The 16,336-nt window shown below is 41.6% G+C and overlaps 1 protein-coding gene across 1 annotated transcript in view; it reads left to right on the top strand.

Annotated features, from left to right (window-relative positions):
- TLL1 (tolloid like 1) overlaps positions 1–16,336 on the top strand; it is a 1,749,881-nt gene that overhangs the window by 817,061 nt on the left and 916,484 nt on the right. The window contains exon 8 of the mRNA XM_044063452.1: positions 12,353–12,455. Coding sequence (XP_043919387.1) covers positions 12,353–12,455 — 103 coding nt within the window. The remainder of the gene's footprint in view (positions 1–12,352; positions 12,456–16,336) is intronic.

Here is a 16,336-nt window from a genome sequence, read left to right as displayed (position 1 = left end):
TTTTATTTAGAAACCCTGCTACTGATCCTGAAACTATTTCACAGGGTCCAAAGGGAGTTAAGGCCTCAACAGCTAAAAATCCTACTCCCTCTGACAGAGATTCAAGGGCACTGGACAGATGGGGAAAAACGGTTTATACATCTGCAACCTTGGCAATCAGGGCCTTAAACTGTCAGTTTCATATGCTTAAGTATCAACAACATGTTATGGGATTGCTGAAACAGAAAATTATGTTGATTTCTGAATGTGCAGAAAATAAAGAATTGCAGGAATTATTGCATGCAGCTGAACAGGTTCGAAAGCATACTTTGCAATGTGGTTTTGATTCCTTAGAGGCCTCCTGCAGGGCTGCAGTTACTGGATCTGTGATTAGGAGGCATGCCTGGCTAAAAGAACAAAAACTGCCTGATCATGTTAAGGCTAAATTGCTAGATGCTAAGTCTATGCAAACTGTTAAAGACTTCTTACAAGTGCAGCCACCAAGATTCAGTAGACACTGGCCTACAAAAAATTGGTCCTTTCCTGTGTCAGAGCTCAAAGGGGCAAATCCAGATGCCCTAAGGGTTCCAGATACCAGGCACAAGATTCATACAGGTCAAACCAATGGGGTGCTTCTACCACCAAATCGGGAGGAGATAAAGCACAAACTTACAGAAAATAGTCCCAATGACTTCCCTCTGCCTACACCAAGCACTTATCTTTTGGCAGCACCCTTAGGGGGAAAGTTAGCACTTTTTGCTCAAAATTGGCAGTTAACCCAGGACAAGTGGGTACTAAACATAGTATCACAGGGATACAGATTCCATTTCCACACTCTGCCAATGACAAATGGTTGGCCAGATCTGCCACAAAATTCAATGGGCAGAGGCACAGAAACTGGTTACGTCCCTCATGGAGATGGGGGCCATTCAGCCAGTACCAGAACAGGAAAAATGACAAGGATTTTACTCAAGACTGTTCTTGGTACCCAGCAAGGACAAGGCCTGGCGGCCAATACTGGATTTATCGATTTTGAACACATACCTGGACATTCCAAAATTCAAAATGCTGACTTTGCAGCAGCTTCTGCCAATGCTGGGCAAGAATGCTTGCCTGGTGACATTAGACCTAAAAGAGGCATAGCTGCATGTCCCAATAAGACAGTTGTGCAGAAGATACCTCAGATTTAAGGCTGGCTTAATGCATTACCAATTCTCTGCACTGCCCTTTGGATTATCTACTGTGCCCAGGGTCTTTACAAAGTGCCTGGCACCAGTAACTGCATTTAGCAGACAAAGAAGTATGCAAATATACCCGTACTTGGATGACTGTCTCATTCAAGCAGAGAACAAGGACATTCTTCTTCGACACCTAGCATTTGTGAAAAGGCTACTAGCATACCTAGGGTACACAATAAATGAAAAGAAATCACAATTGGTACCCTCTCAAAAGATAACATTCCTGGGTGTATGCATGAATACAACTGCTCAGATGGCTTACCTCATGCCAGACAAGCAAAGGCAACTGACTACTTACTTCAAACTGATGGCAACAAAAATCCAGTTATCTGCAAGACAAATTCTGCAGGCTTTGGGCTTCATGGCATCCTGCATCCTACTAATTCCATATGCAAGACTGCATATGAGGAAACTTAAAAAGTTTATAGAGTCAACATTCTCACAGTCTGGAAACAATGATTCCTCTCATTCCCTGCCTACAACAGGTGGGCAAAGGCATGTCACTAAAACATGGGACGGGCCTTCACTCTAACCCCTGCCAGCCAAACCTTAACAACAGACGCATCGGATTATGCCTGGGGGCCCACATGGCAGGAAGATGCATTTAGGATATATGGACCCCAAAACAAATGCATCTACATATCAACCAGAAAATGATGCTAGCTTTTCAAAATGCCCAAACAGCCTTCAAGGACTTAATTCATCCAGGACAACTACTGATAAAGACGGACAACACCACGGTCATGTGGTATATAAACAAGCAAGGGGGCACACACTCTTACCCCCTTTGCAGATTAGCCATGGCATTGTGGGACACAGCTTTGACCTACCAAATACATCTTCAAGCTCAATTCCTGCCAGGAAAGCAAAATACTCTGGCAGACAATTTAAGCAGAAACCTTATGGATCCTCACGAGTGGAAACTAAATCCACAAGTCTTCAGCATGATAAGAGAAATGGGGGAGCCCAGAGCCTCTCCTCAAAATTATCAGTTGAAAAGATTCTGCACAAGGACTTATCACAGACAAGCATGGAAAGTGGACGCCATATCCTTCAGTTGGGAAAACCTATCAGTTTATGCCTTTCCTCCCTTGCCTCTTCTTCCCAAGGTCCTCCTAAAAAGTCAGACAAGAAAAACCAAAGATGATACTAATTGCCCCGGTCTGGCCTCGCCAATACTGGTACCCAATCCTAATGAACTTGTCTCAATACCCAGCTTGGACCTTACCTCAAAGACCTCAACTACTGTCCCAGCAAAACAATCTGATCCTGCACAATCAATTCCAGACACTGAACCTGGCAGCATGGCTGATCATGTAGTTATACAAACAACACCTCTCAGTAAAGCTGTGATGGATGTCATTTTGGAAGCCAGAAGGCCTAGTACTACAAAATCTTATGCTGATAAATGGAAGAGATTCTGTGCTTGGAATCAAGCACAAGGAACTGATACAGCAGAACCAAATATTCCTCAGATATTACAATACTTAACTGAGATGCTTGACAAAGGCCTATCTTTCTCATCAATTAAAATTCATGCCTCTGCCATTTCGGCTCATTACAATACAGAGCCACCAATCTTTTCTCATCCTTTACTAAAGCAGTATCTTAGAGGAGCCAAAAATTTAAGGCCTCCTAGAAGATCACCATTACCTGCATGGGACCTCAATTATGTGTTGGAAAAGCTCACCCTACCCCCATTTGAACCAGCTGCTATAAAGTTCTTATCATGGAAAACAGCTCTGCTACTAGCAATTACTTCAGCAAGAAGAGTTTCAGAGCTACAGGCCCTCATGGCTGTAGAGCCTTTTATCATATTTTACCCAGACAGGGTGTCTCTGAGGACAAATCCTGCATTTATGCCTAAAGTGGTTTCCAGTGTGGCTCTTAACCAAACAATTCATTTGCCAAACTTTTATCCAAATCCGCAGAACAAGGGGGAGAGAATTCTGCATTCCTTGGACATACACAGACAGCTAAGATTCTACTTGAGCAGGACTAAAGCTCTAAGAAAAAACTGAGCAATTACTAGTGACATATGCTGCAGGATCAGAAACTTCTCCCCACCAAAAGGGCAAGTATCTATCCCAGCAGACATCTCAGATGCTCAGATAAGAGCCGCCCTCTCCAAAGCAAAAAACACAGCATCAATGGGACCAGACGGTGTCCCGGGCTGCGTCATACATGAACTCAAGAAGAGCTAAACCCAAACATAAAACTACTGTTCAATCTCAGCCTTACTACAGGATATGTACCCAAAGAGTGGCGTACAGCAACAGTGGTCCCTCTCCACAAAGGTGGTGCCTCAATGGATCCTGGAAACTATCGCCCCATAAGCCTGACTAGCTTGGTCTGCAAAGCTATGGAAAGGATCATCATGGACCTCATACATAAAGATATTGGGGACCTACAGACACTGGATCCTACCCAGTTCGGCTTTGTTAAGGGCAGATCCTGCCTCTTAAACCTGGTTGATTTCTTTGAAACAGTTACCAAGGCCATTGACTAGGGGAAGGTGATCCACACAGCCTACCTGGACCTCGCAAAAGCCTTCAATACAATATCCCACTCAGGCATTATAGATAAGCTCACCAGCTTAAATATAAACCCCTATGTCACTAGATGGGTTGCAAACTGGCTCAAGGACAGAACCCACATGGTTAGAATTGCTGGAGCCATGTCAGACTCCAAACCAGTTACAAGTGGCATCCCACAAGTCTCAGTCCTGGGACCTCTCTTGTTCGGTATATATTTCTCGGAGGTACAGGCCAATATGGAAGGATAGTGGCTGACCAAGTTCGCAGATGACTGCAAACTAGGCGCCATAATCGACTCTCCAGCTGACACAAGCATCCTACAAAACGGCCTCATAGAAACAGACAACTGCTGCCAGAGCCATGGCCTCAAGCTAAACGCCAAAAAGTGTATTGTCATCCCCTTTGGCAAAAAAAATTCCCACAAATTACCACATAGGTGGTAATCCATTAAGTATGGAAGAAGTAATTAGGGACCTGGGGACCCAAATTGATAGCAATCTCTGATTTGAAAACCACGTGGCCAAAGTGGTTAGAAAAACATTTTATATAGCCCACCTAATCATGAAGGGATTCACATCTAGATCAGGGGAGGTCACCGTGCCTCTTTACTCATCCCTCATCAGGCCCATAATTGAGTACAATGCCCCTTTTGGGATGTACCTTACCAGACACCTGCAGCAACTGGAAAGACCCCAAAAGTACCTCACCAAGAGGATCAAAGGGCTCAAACAGATGCCATATGCTGCCCGGTTAAAGAAACTTCAGCTCTACTCAGTGGCATACCGCCTGCTCAGAGGCGATCTGTGCCTGACGTATAAAGCCATGTCCAACCCGGAATTAATGGACATGCTGCACCTCAGAAAATCCAAATCCCATCAAGCTACGCACTCGAGAGACTTGAACCTCCGCACTGAAATAAATAGGACATGCTGGAGGGACAGATTCATAACCCAGAGGCTCCCTTCACTCTGGAATAAAATCCCAGTCCAGGTTAGGCAGAGTCCCTCATTGACTCTCTTCAAGAGGAATCTTGAGTGGATGTGAGATCGTAGGTTTACCCCGGGTATCACTTCTGTGTCACTGTTAGACAGAGGCACAGCATACTAACCTCGAAAAAGGGCATAGCAAAATTCATTTAGAATGGGTGGCGAAAGCCAAACACACTCTGGCTAGGCTTATAAATGCCCTAGGGCAGATAGCCTAGTATGAACCTATGAACTTATGAATGGCTATTTCAAAGCAGACAATTTCAAAGTGGATAAGCCACTGCATCCGTTTCTGCTGCTTACACCATGGTAAACCTGTGCCCAAGAGCATTAGGTCTCATTCCACCAGAGCTGCAGCTACTTCAGCAGCCTTTCTCAGAGGAGTACCAACCAAAGACATTCTAGAGGCTGCTACTTGGTGTTCTGTTCACACCTTTACTAAGTATTATCCCTTGCCTCTCTACTCTAAGTCCAGGGCAGGCTTTGCCACTGCAGTTCTGCAGGGCCTTATAGCTGCACCTAATGCCGTTTAGCTCCAGCCTCCCAACCATAGCTTTGGGATTCTACCCAAATGTAATGACTGCAACAGTGAAACACGAAGAACATAGTACAGTTGTGTACACTTACCATAAATGTAGATGTTTGAGTGTATTTGTTGCAGTCCAGGTTACCCACCCGCCACCCCCGTCATTCTGGAGTTTATCTTTCCTTCTCTATCTTCTACAACATATGTGGTGTATTTGCTTGTAGATGAAGGTAAAGTTTATATTGATGCATGTATATATATATATATACATATATATATTTTTGCTTCCTTTTTTGGGGGCACCTGACATCTGAGGCAAGAAAAATTAAAGAAAATGGCGTCTGCTGCAAGTTTTATACCCCTGACGACCTGACGTCATGGAAAAGGAAACTGCAACCGACGCAGGACCCAAGACTTTGGAATTCAGGCCGACTGAGGGTAACCTGCCAACAGATTACCTAAATGTAATGACTGCAACAGTGAATACACTCGAACATCTACATTTATGTTAAGTGTACACAACTGTACTTTATTGTCATCCAGGAAGGGTAAATGCCAGTGTGGGAGACTAATTCACCATAAAGACTGCCACAGTAAATGTCTTTTTTTGCCTAGGTGCTGCTCACGACCATACGTCTTGTTCAATTTGTTAGGCATTTGTCCCCAAAACACTTTGTAGTAGGCTTTCTTCCCTTTCCTTGTATCTTGAGAGCCAGTGTCTTAAGCTTCTTGCTGCAGATACTATGGATGGAACTTTCTGCCCCAAGGGTCAGCTGTCAGGGAAGAAGGTGCATAAGGTAAAACTGGAATCTTCTGCTGTCCAACCTCTGCCTGGAGTTTCTCCTGAGGTTATTATGAACCAGAGGCTCACCCGTTTGTTTTGTCAGATTCTTCTACCACATCTGGGTTGGAGGCCACTGAGGATCTGACAGGCAGCCTGTCCGAGCTTTGCAGGTGTCTGTTTCTGGTGTTCAGAGGGAACCACAGTTGACTGTTTCCAAGAGATCTAGAGGAGTTCTGCACTTTCTCTTTAGGGAAGCGGTTCCTACTGCAGTTGTGGAATGCCATCCTGAGTCTGGGCCTTCTCAGGTTTCTAGGACGGATGTCCCCTTAATAAAGAAACGGAAAACTAATGCTTCTTCTGCAACTAGGGATCCACAAACTGAGTAGCAGGCCTTTACTCATGGATTATTTAATGCTTTACTGTCGTTGAGGCCTTCTCAAGGGGTTTCAATTCCTGCTCCTCCTTGGTTTGCTTCTTCCCCTAAAAGGCCCAGAGAATTGAATTTTTCAGAGGTGGATTCTGATGATGACTTCCTTGCTTATTCTTCCCAGATTCCTTCTCCTTGAGACTATGGGTCTGAGGAGGAGGAGGAGTCTCATACTCTAGATAATCCTTCTGAAGAAATTTCCTATGGGGACAGAGTCTCTGGGATGATGGAATTTTTTAAGTGGCATTGTGCCCAGGTTTTGGATATCCATAAGATGTGCTGTTAGTTACTGCAGATAGAATCTCCTAAACCTGCAGCCCTTCCTCCTGTCTTGCCTGCTTTATTGGATATTTTTTCCAATGCCTCTAAAGCACTGGATTCTTTGCCCCGTGCTCCCAAGAAGTTTGATAGGTTTTATAGGGTGTCTGAGGATTGTTCCTTTTTGTTCAAATATCCTGCTGCTGACCCCTCTGTGGTGTCTGTAGCCTCTAATAAGCCGTCTCAATTGCTTGCTTTGTCCATGTTACTGCCTTCTGACAAGGACAGTAGAACCATAGGCAGGCTGGGTAAGAAGGTTTATACTTCAGCTACCCTAGCTTTTAGGACTATTAATTATCAGACCCATATCTCTAGGTATGTCTTAGCTGTTCTTTCTCAGGCTTGTCAGCTTCTTTCTGATCTTCCAGACTCTGAGAGTAAATCTTCTCCTCTTTCCTTGCTCGGGACTTCCTCTCAGGTAGTTCATCATTCTATCAAAGGTAGTTATGATGCAGCAGATGCCTCTTCTAGGGCTGCTGCTTCTGGTTCAGTTCTGAGGAGATATTCATGGCTTAGGCTTCAACCTTTGCCCGGTGATATTAAGGCTAATTTGATGGATGCTCCTCTGGATAATAATCTTTTGTTTGGTGATGCAGCCGCTGGTTCAAGTCTCTTCAGGACAAAGGGAAGGCTTTAGAGAAGCTTAAGCATGTCTGTTTCTCCTGTGCCTAAATTTCAGCAAAACTATCTTCTAAGCCAGCCTTTGTTCATAGGCAATCTCACCCTCCTCCTAAAGGTTAAAAGGGTAGTAAACAGACTCCTCCTGCTTAAGCCACTCAGACTGCAAGGATTCTTAAGCCTTCCTTTCCTGATAAACCACATGCTGTCTGACTGACTGTCCACCTGCTCCTAGCCATATTCCTCTTTATCTTCACCTTTCTCTTTCTCTTCCTGTTTGGCTCTGAATCACCCAGGATTCTTGGGTTCTGTCAGTCAGTCGGCAAGGGTAATTCACTGTCTGGGTCTCCTGCCCTCCTTTTATGGGCATTCCTCAGTCTCCTCGGGAACAACTTCCTTTTTTCCTAGAGGTTGTTTGAGACCTCTTGTCTCAGGGTACTATTCAAGAGGTGCCTGTGTCCCAAAGGGGGAAAGGGTTTTATTCAAGAATGTTTCTAGTGCCCAGAAAAGAAGGTACTTGAAGACCTATTCTAGACCTCAATCTCCCATCTAAACACTTTTCTGAAGGTGCCTTCCTTTCAGATGTTGTCCCTTCAGTCCCTTTTTCCTCTTTTGCACCCTCAGGCCTTTCTGATGTCTCTGGACCATACACTGTGTGCATCCACATCCAATGATGTAGACCACACCACATGAATTACAATTAAACTAATTTTTTTACAGAAAATTTCTTTCCATTAATAGTCCATCCATCCACATTCTGTATTGTATCATATACTTTGCAACCTCCACATGGAAGTACACCTTTCCTTTTGAATACCTGAATCTTATTTTTCATTCTTAATAATTCTCTTAAATTATTAAACCTATCAAATGAAAAAAAACAAACCTTTCAGGGAAAAATTTACCCACTAATTCATCCCTACATATGATCATTAACCAATTTTCTGAGCACCCCAGAGAAGGGGGAAAATTTACTAAAAAATAAGGGTTCAGCATCCACCTTATGCGCATCATTATTCTTAATGATTTCCCTACTTTGAATTGAATTATGATTTGATCTCCTAAGGCCTCTTTTATTTTTCAATTTCACTAGGGCCTCATCTATACATTCCCTGCTGTAACTCCGCTTTAATAACCTATCTTTGACCAATGAATACTCCCTCTTGAATATCTTTACATCAGAAGTATTAGTTTGTATCCTTTTGAATTCCCCATATGGTAGTGATTTAATCAAATGGTCTGGATGAGCACTACTTGCTTCAAGAAAGCTGTCCGCTGCAGTTTCCTTATGAAAGGGTTTGTACTGCAAAAAGCCCTAATCAGTATAAAATTCAGCATCCAAAAATTGCATATATTTCCTATTCACTCTGAGTGAATTCCAAGCCAAATGCATTATGGCCAATGCTGATGATAGAAACAAGAGATTAGATAGTCCAGTGGCACAGCATTTTTGAAGCACACATGGAGGTCGGATAGATAGTTTCTTTTTTAGTGTATACTGTCAAAGCCATATGGTGAACAAATTTTGGGGGGTGATGAATTTAAAAGGAAGTTGTTTAAATTGGAATCTAAATTAATAATTTATTTTGGCACTTTATTCCCGAAGGGTCTTAATCTTGAAATAGAGTGGGGTGTTTAGTTTATATGTGGTATATATAAACAACAAAGAATTTAGTGTAATAATAATAACACAAAAATCAATAAAATAAGAAGAAATAATAATATTCACGTCAAAAGATATATACAAATAAAAAAGATTTTAATTGTTATATAGCACTTTAATAGGGCTTAGAATAGTCCTAATCAAGTTTTTGAGAAATGTGTATGTTTAGATAATGTAAAATCTAAAAAAAATGAATAAAATGATAAAATATGAAGACATTATTAAATTAATGTTGTACATTTTTGGTAATACACTAACAGATGTTTTTTATATATAAAAATAGGGTTTACAGTTCACTTTTTGCACTTATGTTAATTGTAATGTGTTAGTGTGTGTGTATGTGGGGGGGGGGCACATCTCTGTTTTATAATGAAGTATGTTTGAACAAAGTGTAATTAACTTGTTTTAATTGATTAATGAATTTATTGGTTGAATTAATTGTGGGGATCAAATATAAAATGCTGCCTGATTTGTATGAGGTTATTCCATTGAAGGCCGGTGGGGCCGAGGTACCAGAATGTATCAGTAAAGAAAGTTTGGCAGCGGCAGCAGTGCTCTATGTATTTTTTTTTTTTTTTTGAGTGAATTTTTCATCCAATATGTTAAGTCTGTTACCTGTTTGCATAAACCTGCAATAAGAGCAGGCTTCACATTTATACATACCTGGAATACGTATCTTCTTTGGGTGTGGCAGTTCTAAGAGGTTTTTCAAATTAATCCCCCTCTTGTAAACTACATTTGGTGCAGGTCCAAATTTAATAAATTATTTGTCTATTTGGAAAATATTCCAATTCTTTTGCAAAATCTGTCTGTTTTCACCATCTGAACTAAACGTAGTAATGAAGACGTACCTATAATTGACCCTTAGGTTACTTTCACCTCCAACAGGTACCCTATCATCAATACTCATCCCCTGATTGCTGTTATCTAAAATGGCTTTAAAATGGCCATTTGTCCTTTTATTTTGAACTTCCTCAAACAGGTTGCTCAACATGTCTACACACTGTTTGTGAACATTTGCAATAACAATCTACACTCCTCCTCAAAGTCAATGACCGTAGTGCACATTCTTGCGGCCCTGACCAGTTGTCCCTTTACTACGGACCTTTTTTGATGTTGGGGGTGGGCACTACTGTAATGGAGGAAGGAGTTAAAATAAGTGTCCTTCCAATGTATTTTGGCTAAATATGGTTTGTTGGCATTATCCTTCCTTAATTCAACATCAAGAAAAGCTATTCTGTCAGTATAGTGAATACCAGAAAATCCATCGTGTTGTTGCAGTATGTCATAAATTCCTTAAACGTACTTTCTTCTCCCTTAAAGGTCAAAAAAATATCGTCCAAAAATCTGGTATAGTAATGAATCTCACCCTTAAATCTGTTTATGGTGTTATGCACAAATTGGTCCTCCCAAAAGGCCATTATTAGGTTAGCAAAACTGCCCCCACTAGGGACCCCATTTCCACCCCACTGTTCTGTAAATAAAACAGGCTGTTGAACAAAAAGAAATTGTTGGACAAAATTATGTCAAACTGTTCTGTTATTAGGCCGATTTCAGATACAGGTGCCCCTCTTTTTACTAATAGTAACTCGAGCCATTCAATACCCACATCACGTGGGATGACGTTGTACAAATCTTTGACGTCAGTTGTGGCAAAGTTAAAATCAGGGTGAAAGACCTGGTTGTTTATTGCATCCAAAAAAGACCAGGAGTCCTTGCAGATAAAGGGTTCCCTTGATAAATATTTTTTCAACAAACTGTCCACAAATTTTGCCAGTGGGTATGTCATTGAATCCCTTCCATCCACAATTGGGCACATGGGAGGGTCCATCGAGCATTTGTGGATTTTCTGAATCCTGAAAATCACAGGGGTTTTGGGGGAAACCATAGTTAAGTAATTTACCAAATTTAGATCAATCCTGTTCTCCATGACCAAGTCATTAACAAACACCTTAATAAGGTTGTATGCTTGGTTCACCTCGTTTAGAGAAACCTGCGTATATGTAGCCAAATTAAGCATATTTTCCATTCTCTGTATGTAGTTTGTACGATCAAACAACCCCCACCCTTGTCAGCCTTAACAATTCTTACATCAGCATTCCTCAAGGTGTCTATCAAAACCCATTCATCCCTTGACATGTTAAAAGGTTCCTTCCTGGATGGGCAGGTTCTCCTTGGTCTGCTGTTCCTACTGGGGCAATCAGTTCTGAGGATGGTACACCTGAATGTCACCTTTATGCCCTACCCTATGCAGGTGACGTTCAGCATACCTTAAAGCAATGGTAGACTTTGGTAAACTGGCTGGACCATGGGCTTCACATCAGGGAATCCCATTTGTAAGGAATACTGCAGCAGTGAAGGCAAGGGCATCTACCGCTATGGTAACATTTTACACAACTGTACTTTCCCTCTCTGTATGCCTTTCCTCACTTCTTCCCAGTTAATCAATTATGTCTAGTTTTTGCAGTTAGCAGTCTTTTTGTACTCTTTTGTCCAATTTGCCACAAATATTATATTGAATTTGCTTTTATGTAACAGGATAGTACCTGTTGAAAATAGTATCTTTGTGCTGATGTCTGCTATACTGAAATAATTAATTTCAACATATTAGTATAAAGCAGATTGATATAAATATATGCTTTCTAATTGCTTTTACAATTTTATATTTCTCTTGGTGCCTGCACTGTAAAGGGGCAATTGTAACTTAGGTGATTATCCTAGGATACAAAGGGAACAAATTAATAAAATATATATGTATGCAGCCATTGTTTTTTGTTATGTGTGTATGTGCGTGATTATTACCTGCTGCAAAGGCAATTAATAACAGTTAAGATTTCAGCAAACCAGATGACAGTTTTTGTAAAGCTTGTGTATCCACTGCAGAAATGAAGTCTTCATTCACTTTGTTATAAGACTGTTTTATCAGCATTGTTTGCAGCACAAAAACATTATTTTGCCAGTATAAAATGGTCTTTGTAGTTATATGCTCTGGCAACTATAGAAATCATCTTTGGCATATTTGAAGTGTACTAAAATATTGCATTTGAAGTGTACTAAAGTACACAAATGATCTCAAAATGAAAACATATCAGAATGTGACTCATTCCATAAACAGATAATTTTACTACTTGTGTTGTGTAAAAATGGTGTATGATGGCTCTTTTATTCTGTGAATTGCTGTGTTAATGTTCACACTAAATTTAATACATCAGAAAATTGTTATTGCCACTGCTAAATACAGATAATTTGTTTAAACTGTGTTTGTTATGATTTCAGATTCTTTTAAACTTCACCACTATGGACCTTTACAAGAGCAGTCTCTGCTGGTATGACTATATTGAAGTTAGAGATGGCTACTGGAGAAAGGCCCCACTTCTTGGTAATCAGTCATACTTCAGAATTTGTAAAGTTTTTTAGCTAATAATTTCTCTTTGAGTAAGTGTAATTTATTTTGATAAAGTACTAAAAGACCATGTAAGGTAAATGTCATGTGAGCTAAAATACAGTAATCATACCTCTCAACTGTCCAGATTTTTACCTCATATTTTTTAGTCTGTTCCTCATAAAATGTGTGTTTTTTATCAAATCCCTGAAGATTGAAGTCACTAAATAATGACATATATTTGAGTTTCAGACTTAATATCCTTCAGAAAATGCATGCTAAGACAAATCCTGTTGTTCTAACAAATTTCTAAGTTTATAAGAACAATATTTAAAATGTGTCCCTCTTTTTGGGCCTTTGTCCGCCCATTATTTTAGACATTGTCCAGATATCTTTCTGTTGGAGGTTGAGCAGTATGACAGTACTTTATCTATAACTGGATATGCATACTTGTGAATGGAAATGTACAAAGCAGTGGACTGTTGCAGTTGATTAAATGCCGAGGTGAAAAATCTAACCATGGTTGATTATTTCTGAGTGGCCTAGGGGTGTTCCTCAAATTTTAGTCATTGAAAAAGTTTCTACTACTACTACTATTGAATTCCATGCTAGGTTAGAGTCTTCCAAGTTTTATAAGGCAGAAATCCCATTAAAAACAAAACTAAGCATGTTTTTCCTGCCCCTAAGGATCCACAGAGTGAGTGGGCAGGCCTTCACTCATGTTTTGTTTAATGATTTGATGGCATTGAAACCTCCTCAGTATGTTTCTGTTCCAGCTCCCCTTGGTTCTGTACTCCACTTACAAGACCCAGAGAACAGGATTCCTCTGAGGAGAAGTTGGATTCTGATGAATAATCCCTTGCTTACTGTTCTCACATTCCTTCTCCTTTGGACTGTGTGTCAGAGGAAGAGTAATGTACCAGTCCTGATATTCCCTTTGAAGAGATTTATTTTGGGGGGACAATCTCCAGGATGATGGAGTTTTTTTAAATGAGATTGTGTTCAGGTGTCTGAGATCCATAAGAGGTATTATGAGTTGCTACAGATGGAGTCTCCTAAACTTTCTGCTGTTCCTCCTGTTTTGGCTGCTTTGTTGGATGCATTTTCCAATGCTTGTAAAGCTTCTGATTCTTGGCCCTCTACTCCCAAGAAATCTGATAGGTTTTATAGGGTTCCTGAGGACTGTAACTTTTTGTACAAGTGTCTTGTTGCTGATGCCCCCTCAGTGGTGTCTATAGCCTATGACAAGCCCTCTCAATTTTTTCTTTCACCCAAGTTACTACCCTCTAATAAAGACAACAGAACCATGGAAAGGTGAGGTAAGAAGGTTTATGCCTCTGCTACCTTGCCTTTTAGGGCTGTTAATTATCAGACCCATATATCCAGGTATGTGTTGGCTCTCCTATCTCAGGCTTGTCAAGTTATTTCTGATCTTACAGACTCTGAGGGTAAAACTTATCTTTCCCTGTTAGGGACTTCCTCACAGGTAGTTCACCATTTCATCAAGTGTAGTTAAGATGCAGCAGGTGCTTTTATGGCTCCTGCTTTTGGGTCAGTGATGAGGAGGTATTCTTGGCTTCAGCTTCAACCATTGTCTAATGATATCAAGGCTAAGTTGATGGATGCCCCTCTTGATAAGTAAACACTTCTTTGTGGAAGCTGCTTCTAATTTAAGTCCCTTTATGATAAGCGGAAACTTACAGGAACTCAAACACTTTTTTGTTTCTTCCATTACTAAATTTCTGAAAAACTGCCCCAGTGAGCCAGCCTTTGTTCTCAGGTAATCTTACCCTCCTGCTATGGCAAAAAGGGTGGCAAGCGGGTTCCTTCTGCTAAGGGTACTCAGACATCAGGGACTCAGAAGTCTTCCTTTCTAGATAAACTGGGTGCTGTCTGACTATCCGTTTCTCCCCAACCATGTTCCTCTGTCTGTTCGCCTCTCTCTCTCTCCAGCTAGGGATTTCTCAGGATTCCTGGGTTCTGTCCATTATTTGCCAGGGTATTTCATGGTGTAGAAATCCCTTCCCCCTTTTATGGGCATTCCTTAGCATCCTCAGGAACAACTCTCCTTTTTTCCCAGATGTCCTTCAGGACCTTTTGACTCAGGGTACTATTCAAGAGCTACCTGTGTCTCAAAGAGGGAGGACGTTTTACTCCAGGATGTTTTTAGTACCCAGAAAAAGAGGGTATTTGGAGACCAATTCTAGACCTTTATCATCTAAACACTTTTTTGAAGGTGCCCACTTTTTGAATGTTGTCCCTTCAGACCCTGTTTGATATTTTGCTTCCTTAAGTTTATATGGTGTCTCTGGATCTCAAGGATAATTATCTCCATATTCTGATCCATCCTGTTTTCAGGAAGTTTTTGCATTTCACTGTTCCTTCCTGGCATTTTCAGATGTTCATTCATACTAGGCTATCTGCCCTAGGGCATTTCTAAGCCTAGCCAGAGTGTGTGTGGCTTTCACCACCCCTTAGGATGAGAATACTATACCCATTAGTTTGCTGTGCCTCTGTCCAGCAGTGACACAGAGATGATTCCCGGGGTAAACCTATGATCTCCCATCCACTCGTCAAGATTTCTCTTGAACAGAGTCAGTGAGGGGCTCTGCCTCACATGGACTGGGATTCTGTTCCATAGTGTAGGGAGTCTCTGGGTGATGAATCTGTCCCTCCAGCACGTCCTATTTATATCTGTGTTGAGGTTTAAGTCTCTTGCTCGCGTGGCTCTGGTGGATTTGGATTTTTTGAGGTGGAGCATGTCCATTAATTCCGGGTTGGACATGGCCTTGTATGTCAGGCACAGATCACCTCTGAGCAGACGGTATGCGACTGAATAGAGCTGGAGTTTCTTCAGTCGGGCATCGTATGACATATGTTTGAGCCCCTTTATCCTTTTGGTGAGGAACTTTTGGGGTCTTTCCAACTGCTGCAGGTGTCGGGTAAGGTACATTCCAAATGGGGCGTTGTACTCAATCATTGGTCTGATAAGTGAAGAGTACAGGCGTACAATGACCTCTCCTGATCTGGATGTGAATCCCTTCATGATCAGGTGGGCAATGTAGAAGGTCTTCCTAACCACTTTGGCAATGTGAGTGTCAAAAGAGAGGTTAATGTCAACTTGGGTCCCCAGGTCCCTGATAACTTCTTCCGTGTTTAATGGATTACCACCTATGTGGTAATTAGGGGGTTACCTTGTTTTTCCCAAAGGGTATGACTATACATTCTTTGGCATTTAGCTTAAGGCCATGGCTCTGGCACCAGTTATCCATTTCTATGAGACCTCTCTGGAGGATGTCTGTGTCTGATGGAGTGTCAATTATGGTGCCCAGTTTGCAGTCATCTGCAAATTTTGTCAGCCACAATCCCCTATGTTTGCCTGCACTTCAGAAAAATAAATGCCGAACAAGAGGGGCCCAGGACTGAGCCCTGTGGGACACCGCCGTGACCGGCTTAGAGTCTGACATGGCACCAGCAACTCTAACCCTGTGTGTTCTGTCCTTGAGCCAGTTTGCAACCCATCTTGTGACATATGGGTTTACATCTAAGCTGGTGAGCTTTTCTATGATGCCCGAGTGGGGTATTGTGTCGAACGCTTTTGCTAGGTCAAGGTAGGCTGTGTGAACTGCCTTACCCTCATCAATGGCCTTAGTGACTGTTTCGAAAAAGTCGACCAAGTTCAAGAGGCAGGATCTGCCCTTGACAAAGCCAAATTGGGTAGGATCCAGTGTCTGTAGGTCCCCAATGTCTTTATTTATGAGTTCCATTATGATCCTCTCCATAGCTTTGCAGACAAGGCTCGTCAAGCTTATGGGGTGGTAATTTCCAGGGTCCGTAGAAGCACCGCCTTTGTGGAGTGGGACCACAGTTACCGTACA

The sequence above is a fragment of the Protopterus annectens genome, chromosome 2.part1, assembly GCF_019279795.1.
Source record: "Protopterus annectens isolate FY-2018-M chromosome 2.part1, PAN1.0, whole genome shotgun sequence".
Classification (NCBI taxonomy): Eukaryota; Metazoa; Chordata; order Ceratodontiformes; family Protopteridae; genus Protopterus; species Protopterus annectens.
This window is presented reverse-complemented; position numbering and strand designations above follow the sequence as displayed.